At 40.4% G+C, this 10,747-nt stretch overlaps 2 protein-coding genes across 2 annotated transcripts; one reads left to right on the top strand and one right to left on the bottom strand.

Annotated features, from left to right (window-relative positions):
* The first annotated feature begins 1,916 nt into the window (after positions 1-1,916).
* Positions 1,917-2,958, top strand: LOC106971389 (olfactory receptor 4E1). Its single transcript, XM_015068194.3, has one exon. It carries the CDS (start codon positions 2,011-2,013, stop codon positions 2,956-2,958), a length of 948 nt encoding a protein of 315 aa, XP_014923680.2. The 5' UTR covers positions 1,917-2,010.
* A 5,086-nt stretch (positions 2,959-8,044) lies between these two features.
* On the bottom strand, positions 8,045-9,040 carry LOC106971388 (olfactory receptor 1509). The gene has a single exon (XM_015068193.3). The coding sequence runs from the start codon at positions 9,038-9,040 to the stop codon at positions 8,102-8,104; it is 939 nt and encodes a 312-aa protein (XP_014923679.2). The 3' UTR covers positions 8,045-8,101.
* Between the last annotated feature and the right edge of the window lie 1,707 nt (positions 9,041-10,747).

Below are 10,747 nucleotides of genomic sequence, written 5' to 3'. Positions count from 1 at the left end.
CCAAAATGCTTCCTTTTCCCATGGCTCTACTTCGCTAGTTCCCTAATTTGATACTACCATAGTCTTTCCTCTGATATAGACAATGAAAAGGGCCACTGTCAGCAGACCAGCGGGATGAGTAATAGGAAATAATTGAGAAGAAAGATAATTAGAAGCAGAAGAGAAAGCGTTCTCTAGTCTTTTTTCATAAGCAATGTGGAGTTGATTTATTTGTCTGTCAGAGAGCCTGGCCTTGAGGAATGAGGTAAAGCACCAGCAGTGATCAGTGATGGGAATAAGGTAGCACAGGATTACAGGGCCTAAGGAACCATGAGGGTGGCTTGCGTGGGTGGGCACCCTCGGCAGGCCATGCATGGAGGCAGCAGCATGAAGACAAGGGAGAGAAGAGAGACTCCCCACAGATGCCCAACCAAGCTGCCCTAGGGCACGAGGGAGAGGAAGAGGCAGGTCACCAAGACACATTCCACTTAGCACCCTAATTATCACATAAATGAGTCAGGTCAGAGTAGGGGCAGAGAGAGCCTGAGCTCCAGGCACAGCTCCTACTACAGTTCTCTGTGAACTTGGGCCAGTTGCTTTACCTCTCTGTGCCTCATTTTCTCTACCTGAAAAATGAAAAAAAAAAAAAAAGAAAAGAAAAAGTGTCCATCGATTGATGAATGGATAAAGGAGATGTGGTATATATACACAGTGGACTGTTATTCAGCCACGAAAAAGAATGGAATTGTGCCATTTGCAACAACATTGGTAGAGCTGGAGAATATAAAGCTAAGTGAAAAGTCAGAGACAGACAATTACCATATGATTTCACTCATATGTGGAATTTAAGAAACAAAACAAAGGACCAAAGGGGGGAAGAAGAGAGAGGGGGGAGAGACCAACCAAGAAACAGACTCTTAACTATGGAGAACAAACTGATGGTTATTGTGGGGCAGGAGGGCGGGGGGAATGGCGAAATAGGTGATGGGGATGAAGGAGTGCACTTTTTGTGATAAGCACAGGATGATTAAATTTTTAAAAATTCTAATGTTTATTTTTGAGAGAGAGAGACAGAGCACAAGCAGGGGAGGGGTACAGAGGGAGGGAGACACAGAATCCAAAGTAGGCCCAGGCTCCCAGCTGTCAGCACAGAGCCCAACGCGGGGCTCAAACCCACGAACTGTGAGATCATGACCTGAGCCAAAGTCGGATGCTCAGCCTACTGAGCTACCCAGGCACCACCCTAAATTTTTTTAAATAGTGAGGCCTGGGTCAAAGGGAAACTAATTTAAAAGAAAATAAAAGAACCATGTTTTACTTGTGGGTCAGACAACAGAATTGAACTTTAAGAAGAGCTGAGGATAATCTAGTGAGGACGGTGAGGCTATTGGTCCCGGACCTTGATCTGCAGCTGAAGAATAAGCACGTCTGCCCTTATCTGAGGGGTGGAGCAAAAGCAAGCCTCCATCACTCTCTCCAGATTCTCCAAGGTTTCCTGGGTTTTATCCAGCCTCCCCTAAAGAAATTGCCATATTGCTGGTTGTCCATCAGCTTGATGAAAAGCCTCTGCCTTCTGAAAACCAGATCATTCCCATTACAGTCCCAGGGCGTCACGGCAGAAGCCAACAGAGGAGCAAGTATTTTGCGGGAGTGAAAAATGCAGGCAACAGGCAATAAAGAAAACTGCTCAAAGCCAGGATTTGTATGAGTTTGAGCAAGTTATTCTCTTGGGGTAGAAAAATCTTAATTTTTTCTCCTGTAAAGATTTATAACTAAACATAAGTCCTCCCCTCTCCAAGGTTGTTTTATATCTCTTGGTGAATCATGATTCTACACACTATTATTCCAAAAACGTGTGTGTAGCACCTACTATGTGTCCAGCATGATTTAAGGTGCTGAATAGGGATTTTAAAATAAGATACTGACGGAGGAAAAAGTCAAACAAAGAAGAAATTAAGTGACCAAATGATTGATGCAGATGCTAAGTGTTATTTTTTTTCCTAATTCTTGACAGAGTGTCCAACAAAGAGAATGGAAGAGGCCGGCCTACTCAATCAAACCTCTTCCATCACATATATACGACTTAGAGGCTTATCTGTAAATCAGAAGGTGCAGATGGCTGTGTTTGCCATGTTCCTCACTTTCTATGTCCTGACACTGATTGGGAACATCCTCATTGTCATAACTATTACCTATGACCGCCGGCTCCATACCCCTATGTATTTCTTCCTCAGCAACCTGTCTTTTATCGATGTCTGCCACTCCACTGTCACAGTCCCCAAGATGCTGATAGATACATGGTCAGAAGAGAAGCTCATCTCCTTTGATGCCTGTGTCACTCAGATGTTTTTCCTGCACCTCTTTGCCTGCACAGAGATCTTTCTCCTCACCATCATGGCCTATGATCGGTATGTGGCCATTTCCAAACCCCTGCAGTACATGACAGTTATGAACTGGAAAGTATGTGTGCTTCTTGCTGTGGCCCTCTGGACAGGGGGAACCATCCACTCCATCACACTGACCTCCCTCACCATCAAGCTGCCCTACTGTGGTCTCGATGAGATCGACAACTTCTTCTGCGACGTACCTCAGGTGATCAAATTGGCCTGCACGGATACCCACATCATTGAAATCCTCATCATCTCCAACAGTGGGCTGATCTCTGTGGTCTGTTTCGTGGTCCTTGTGGTGTCCTATGCAGTCATCCTGGTTAGCCTGCGGCAGCAGCTGTCCGAAGGCAGGCGGAAGGCCTTATCCACCTGTGCAGCCCACCTTACAGTGGTCACATTATTCCTGGGCCACTGCATCTTCATCTATTCCCGCCCATCCACCAGCCTCCCTGAGGACAAGGTGGTGGCTGTGTTTTTCACCGCTGTCACCCCCCTGCTGAACCCCATCATCTATACTCTTAGAAATGAAGACATGAAAAATGCCTTGAACAAGTTAATGGGAAGGTTGGAGGGGAGAGGGAAAAAATAACTATTTTTTTAAGTTTATTTATTTATTTTGAGAGAGATCGAGCAGAGGAGGGACAGAGAGAGAGGGAAAGAGAGAATCCCAAGCAGGCTCTGCACTGTGAGCACAGAGCCCGACATGGGGCTCAAACACACGAACCGTGAGATCATGACCTGAGCGAAAACCAAGAGTCAGACGCTTAACCAACTGAGCCTCCCAGACGCCCTTCAATGTCTAAGCTCTTAACATGCCTGGTGTTCCTAATCAAAGAAATGCCTTGCAAAGAATAAGGTACCTAACGTTCATCAGGCTAGATGACTTATGAAATTGTCTTCTGGCCCAATATCTGACAACCATAGCAGTAGTTAGGATTTTTAATATCTTCCATGTCCTGGAAATTGTTCTAGGCACTCTGCATTTACTCCATTCTCAGAACAACTTATGAGGTAGGTGTTATGCCTGTTTACAATGATGAAACTCAAGCTCAAAGAGAGCAGACAGCATGCCCAAGGTCACCCAGTTAGGAAATGATGGAAGCAGAATGGTAAGTCAAGTGTATCCACATGAACTCATGCTATTTTCATTACACCATGCCACCTTTTCCTGCTTTTGTCTTAGGGTGATAAACAAAGTTTAAACAAACCTTCAGATTGCTGAGTAGCACTTGACCACATCATTCACTCAGAAGCTTGCCTAAATAGCTTGGCAAACACTAGTGAATCAGGCAAAGTGAGTTTGCTTATGACTTAGTGATGTACAAAGAAGACTTGAGCCATTGAAGTTATTGATATCCTCAGGTGTTCAGGAAAAATCTGCCATCAGAGCAATTGAATGGGGGTATCTTATTATTTATTCATTTGATAAATATTTACCAAGCACCTGGAAATGCAAGCTGGTGCAGCCACTCTGGAAAACAGGATGGAAGTTCCTCAAAAAACTAAAAATAGAACTACCCTACGACCCAGCAATTGCACTACTAGGCATTTATCCACGTAATACAGGTGTGCTGTTTTGAAGGGACACATGCACCCCCATGTTTATAGCAGCACTATCAACAATAGCCAAAGTATGCAAAGAGCCCAAATGTCCATCAATGGATGAATGGATAAAGATGTGGTATATATATACAATGGAGTATTACTCGGCAATCAAAAAGAATGAAATCTTGCCATTTGCAACTACGTGGCTGGAACTAGAGAGTATTATGCTAAGTGAAATTAGTCAGTCAGAGAAAGACAAAAATCATATGACTTCACTCATATGAGGACTTTAAGGGAGGGACAAAACAGATGAACGTAAGGGAAGGGAAACAAAAATAATATAAAAACAGGGAAGGGGGCAAAACAGAAGAGACTCATAAATATGGAGAACAAACTGAGGGTTACACGAGGGGTTATGGGAGGCGGGATGGGCTACATGGGTAAGGGGCATTAAGGAATCTACTCCTGAAATCGTTGTTGCACTATATGCTAACTAATTTGGATGTAAATTCAAAAAAATAAAAAGTAAAACAAGTTAAAAAAAATATTTACCAAGCACCTATTATGTGCTAAGGGCCTCTTTGACAAAATGACATTGAAGCTAAGATCTGAAAGATGAAAAAAAGCCAAGCATGAAAAAAAGAGAGTGATGAACATTCTAGGCAGAAGAAATGGCAGGTGTAAAGACATATGTTGGAAAAAACTCTGGCGTGGTCCAAGAAATGATAGACCAATGTGGTTATAGTTTAGACTCTAAGGCAGAGAATGGTGACAGATGATAGTGAAGAGGTGAAAAGAATACTTTTATGTCCTCTCAAGGCTCAACTGACTTAAAAAGGTAACACAATGGGGAAACAAGTCTTTTTAAATGTACTGTATCAACTAGATAGGTGGGAAAACAAATCTCAACCCTTATCTTGCATGATATATCAAAGTAAACTTACAATGGACCACAAACCTAAAATTTAAAGCTGAATTATAAAATTTCTAAAAGAAAACAGGAGAAAATCTTTGAGACTTTGGAGTAGGTGAAGATTTCTTAGGACACAAAAGGCATCAATCTTAAAAGTAAAAAATTGATAAATAAGAACTTAATCAAAATGTAAACTTCTCTTCAAAATATATCATTTAGAAAATAAAACAGCAAGCCATGGAGTGAGAAAAAATATTGCCAGGACAAATGCAACAAAGGTCTTATATCCAGACTATACAAAAAATACTGTTGTATACTCTTACAGTGACAAGAAGACAAAAAAATAATAAATGATCAAATATCTGAAGAGACACATCACAACAAAGATATATTAAAGGATAATAAGCAAATTGAAAGGTTCACAGCATCATCAGTCATTAGGGAAATGACAAGTAAACCACACACTCACAAGAATGCCTAAAATTAAATACCAATTTGTTGGATGTTAAACTCATATACTTCTGATGAGAGTATCAAATGATACAATCACTTTGGGGGCGCCTGGGTGGTTCAGTTTGTTAAGCATCTGACTCTGGATTTTGGCTCAGGTCATGATCTCACATTTTGAGATCAAGCTCCGCATGGGGCTCCTCTCTGAGCATAGAGCCTGCTTGAGATTCTCTCCCTCCATCTCTCTCTGCCCCTCCTCTGACTCAAAAAAAAATTTTTTTAATTAAAAAAATAAAAATCAAAAAATTCAGGAGCGCCTGGGTGGCGCAGTCGGTTAAGTGTCCGACTTCAGCCAGGTCACGATCTCGCGGTCCGTGAGTTCGAGCCCCGCCTCAGGCTCTGGACTGATGGCTCGGAGCATGGAGCCTGTTTCCGATTCTGTGTCTCCCTCTCTCTGCCCCTCCCCCGTTCATGCTCTGTCTCTCTCTGTCCCAAAAATAAATAAAAAACATTGAAAAAAAATTTTTAAAAAAATTTAAAAATTCATACAACCACTTTGGGGGCACCTGGCTGGTACAGTCAGTGGAGCATGAGACTCTTGATCTCGGGGTCATGAGTTCAAGCCCCACAGTGGGGGTAGTGTTTACTTAAAAATACATAAATAAAGAGGTGACTGGGTGGCTCAGTTGGGCGTCTAACTTTGGCTCAGGTCATGATCTCGCATTTGAGGATTTCAAGCCCCATGTCAGGCTCTGTGCTGACAGCTTGGATCCTAGAGCCTGCTTCAGATTCTGTGTCTCCTTCTCTCTCTGCCCCTCCCCCGCTCATGCTCTGTCTATCTGTCTGTCTCTCTCTCTCTCAAAAAGTAAATACACATTAAAAAAATTAAAAATAGGGGTGCCTGGGTGGTTCAGTCGGTTAAGCGTCCCACTTCAGCTCAGGTCATGATCTCACAGTCTGTGAGTTCAAGCCCCACATCGGACTTTGTGCTGACAGCTCAGAGCCTGGAGCCTGCTTCAGATTCTGTGTCTCCCTCTCTCTCTGCCCCTCCCCTGCTCATGCTCTGTCTCCCTCTGTCTCAAAAATAAATAAAAACATTACAAATTTTTAAAAATAAAAACAAAATAAATAAAAATTAAAAATTAAAAAATAAACAAATAAATACATAAATACTAAAAATATTTTTATTTTTTTAAGTTTATTTATTTTGAGAGTGTGTATGCACATACATGAGCAGGGGGAGGGGCAGAGAGAGAGAGAGAGAGAGAGAGAGAGAATCCTAAGCAGGCTCCATACTCAGCACAGAGTCCAAAGTGGGGCTCATCTCACAACCATGAGATCATGACCTAAGCTGAAATCAAGAGTCGTTCACTTAACCGACTGAGTCACCCTGATGGCCCCTAAAATACTTTTAAAAGATCATACAACAGCTGTGGAAAACAGCGTTGTAGTTTCTTACAAGTTAAACATACACCTACTATATGATCCAATTACTCTACTCCTAGGTATTTACCCAGGAGAAACAAAGACATGAGGCCAAAGTAACTCGTAACTAAACATTTATATCTACTTTATTCACAATTGTCAGAAACAGACAACATCCAAATCAATAAGTGAATGAATAAACAAAGTATGGTATACCATAAGGTATTACTCAACAATAATAAAACATAAGCTACTAACACCCACAAAGACATAGGTTAATCTCAGAAACAGCATGCAGAGCAAAAGAAGTCAGGCACAGAAAAAGTTCATACTGTATGATTCAATTTATACGAAGCTCTAGGAAAGACAAATCTAATTTATAGTGACAAAAATCAGATCTTTGGGTGCTTGGGTGGGGATAGAAGGATTGGCTGGGAAGGGACTGCGGAAACTTTCTGAGGTGATGGAAATGTTCTACATCTTGATTGGAAAGATGGTTACATGGGTGTATATATATATATATATATACACCTTTGTCAAAATTTCTCAAACTGTACATTGAAAATGCATGCATTTTATGTAATTAAATTTCACCTCAAGAAAGCTTATTTTAAAATAAGTTCTTTATACATTTCCACCTTGATTTTATCAAATAAAAGTCCTATGAAAAATACAAAATAGATCCAGGAATAATGAGAGAATCACTTTCAAAGTAACAACTCAATTCAATATAAATCAGTGAAGGCTTAAATAAACACACTGAAAATAAATCTGAAAGCAAGCTTGAAACCACTATAATTTACAAAACATAGGTGTGATATATATTGCTTCCCAGAGGCAATAGCCCACAGAATCCACAAATCAAGAAAATGTGTTCTCTCACTACTGTACTTGTTCCTGAAACTGAATCCATGCCCCAACTTGTGTTCTTTTACTAGTGAAATCAGAAGCCTTCTTGGAACTTTTCCAGATTCTTTTTCCTTATCTGTTCCACCATCATCTTTTCCTTTATATAAGTAATAGTTAATAAATCCTTCTCTTTAATACAGAAGTCTGCCCTTCTCTGTGCCATTTTATTTATTTTTTAAAGCTATCATCATAAAACTTTGACACTTTCTTTTTTATTGTTGTTGCTGTTTGTTTATTTATTTATTTGGGGGGGGTGCAGAGACAGAGGTAGAGAGAGAAAATCCCAATCAGGCTCTGCACTGCCAGAGCAGAGCCCAATGTGGGGCTCAACCCATGACTGTGAGATCATAATCTGAGCCGAAACCAAGAGTCCAATACTTAACTGATTGGACCACCTAGCCACCCCAACGTGTCATTTTACCTATTAATTTTGTTCTTTACTTTTACTGTTAAAGATATGGCCATAATTATATTTGTAATTCCAAACCCATCATGTACCTGACTTCATGAAAAAAACTCTCTGTCTGAGATGCTTCATGACACTTTTTACCTCCTCATTTCTCAAGGTGTAAATGAGAGGATTCAGCAAAGGAGTGACCACCGTGTAGAAGACAGATACCACCTTGTCAATGGAGAAGCTAGTGTCTGGCCGAGTGTAGATGAAGATACATGGTCCAAAAAAGAAGGCTACAACCATGAAGTGGGCTGAACAGGTAGACAAGGCTTTCCGGCGCCCTTCAGCTGAATGTTTTCTAAGAGAAACCAGGATGACCGTGTAAGAGGTGACCAAAGCCAGGAAACAGGTGAGGGAGATGGTTCCACTATTAGACACAATTAGCATTCCCGTGAGGTATGTATCTGTGCAAGCCAGCTTGATGATAGGGGGCACATCGCAGAAGTAGCTATCAATAATGTTGGGGCCACAGTAAGGTAGACGAATGGTCAAGAAGGTCTGCACCAGAGAGTGAACAGTAGCCCCCAACCAGAGAGCAAAGACAAGCTGTACACAGACCCTCATGCTCATCACATTAGAATAGTGCAATGGAGCACAGATGGCTACATAACGATCATAAGCCATAATGGTCAGCAGAAAGATCTCAGCACAAGCAAACAGATGTAGGAAGAAGAGCTGTGCAATGCAATTATCAAAGGAAATAGTCTTTATCTCTAAAAGCAAGCCCTCTAGCATCTTGGGCACAGTGACAGATGAGTGGCAGATGTCAATAAAGGACAGATTGCTCAGGAAGAAATACATGGGGGTATGGAGGCGTGGAGTAAAGACTATAGTAACTATAATGAGAGTGTTTCCCAAAAGGGTTAATACATATGTGACGGAGAATGCCAGAAAAAATAGTATCTCCAGCACCCACTTATCAGTGAGTCCCAAGAAGACAAATTCAGTCACTCTTGTTTGATTTAGAGCATCCATCCAATGAGTTTCAAAAGGACCTTGCAAGGGAAAAAAAGGACATGAAAGCTAATTTAGCTTTAATAGTATACAAGTAGAATTAATTGAAGTGACTACATTCCCATATGAGTTGCTTATTTATTATCAAGGCATATAAAATATAAGACCAACTTAAAAGCAATTGTTACAATATACCCATGATATATCAGGAGTCATTCCAGGCACTTTATATACACCATTCTATTTAATCACAACTGCACCATGGCATAGGCATTATTGTTTCTGGCTTGCAGACGAGATAAATGAACCTTACAGGAATAAACAAGTTGCCCAAAATGCTTAGCCAGTAGTTAGCTGGCTTTTTCCATTTCAGTCTAATCCACAGATAATGCCAAATTAATCTTACAAAATACGACTCCCAACTAAAATCGTTCACCATTTCCCCCTTCCTATCAAATTAAATGTACATGCAAAGCCTGCAACAGTCTGCTACTTATTTATTTTTCCAGTCTGGGATCCTCCTTTTTCCCCCTATGTATTCATCTCTCCAGGCAAGCAGGTTATTACGCTTCGGCCATGCTACCTCCTCCTTTAAGAAAACTTTGCTGATACAACCAAATCCTATCTCTTCTCTTTCATACCTATTTGATGGTACTGAACTGTAAAAGAAAAGAAAATAATACATTTGTTTCTGTTCCCCCATTAAATTGAAATTTTCTTAAAAAGCAATAACTACATAAGAATTATCCTTTGCGGCACTTGGTACAGCTTCTTGCACACAGCAGGTGTTCGAAAAAAAACACTTTTATTTGAACTGAACCTACCTTCTTAGATAACCTGGAAAAAAGTATAATTCTTCCTTCACCATAAAGCTAAAAAATGACTTAAGAAACTTAATTTTTTTAATTCTGTAATATGATTTGTCCTCTAGGAGATATTGTTGTATAAGTACTAAAGCTATTTTGCCCCTAATGTTCTATATTGATTGGCCAGCCAAAAACTGTAACAGAGTTTAGGAAATAATTACCACAACCATAAAAAATATTTATATTCTTGACCCAACTACTTCACTTGTAGGAGTCTCCTAAGCATCCAAACTGTCAAAAAAGCTAAATGCAAGAAAATATTAATTACAGCATTATTTAAAATAACAGTCACTGGATTTTTTTTTTGAAGCTTAAATGAATAGAGTGGAAGTTGAATAGAATTACACGCAGCCATTAAGAATGGTAGTAACAACAGATTGCCAATATGAAAAATTTTGAAATATTATGAAGAATAAGACATGAGATAAAATTTGTTTATGCATTCTCAACAGTTTAAAGTATATACAGCCTGGGTGGCTCAGTCGGTTAAGCGTCCGCCTCTTGATTTTGGTTCAGGTCATGATCTAACAGTCATGAGATCAAACCCCAAGCTGCCTGGCAGGGAGCCTATTTAAGATTCTCTCTCCCTCTCTCCCTTCCTCTCCCTTGCTTCAGTGTGTGTGTGTGTGTGTGTGTGTGTGTGTGTTCTCTCATATGAGTGTCAGGCCACAGGGCACCTGGGTAGCTCAGTCGGTTAAGCATCCAACTCTTGATCTCAGTTCAGGTCTTAATCTCAGGATCATGAGTTCAAGCCCTGTGGTGGGCTCCACACTGGGTGTGAAGCCTACTTAAAAATATTTTTTTTTGCTAAAATATACTAGTGCCATATAAATTATCAAAATTCAAAGAGTAGATTAGAAGA

This window comes from Acinonyx jubatus, chromosome B3 (assembly GCF_027475565.1).
Source record: "Acinonyx jubatus isolate Ajub_Pintada_27869175 chromosome B3, VMU_Ajub_asm_v1.0, whole genome shotgun sequence".
NCBI classification, from domain to species: Eukaryota; Metazoa; Chordata; class Mammalia; order Carnivora; family Felidae; genus Acinonyx; species Acinonyx jubatus.
This window is presented reverse-complemented; position numbering and strand designations above follow the sequence as displayed.

Coding starts and splice junctions, on each gene's coding strand:
- LOC106971389 (XM_015068194.3), top strand. CDS start 2,011: ATGGAAGAGGCCGGCCTACTCAATCAAACCTCTTCCATCACATATATA.
- LOC106971388 (XM_015068193.3), bottom strand. CDS start 9,040: ATGGATGCTCTAAATCAAACAAGAGTGACTGAATTTGTCTTCTTGGGA.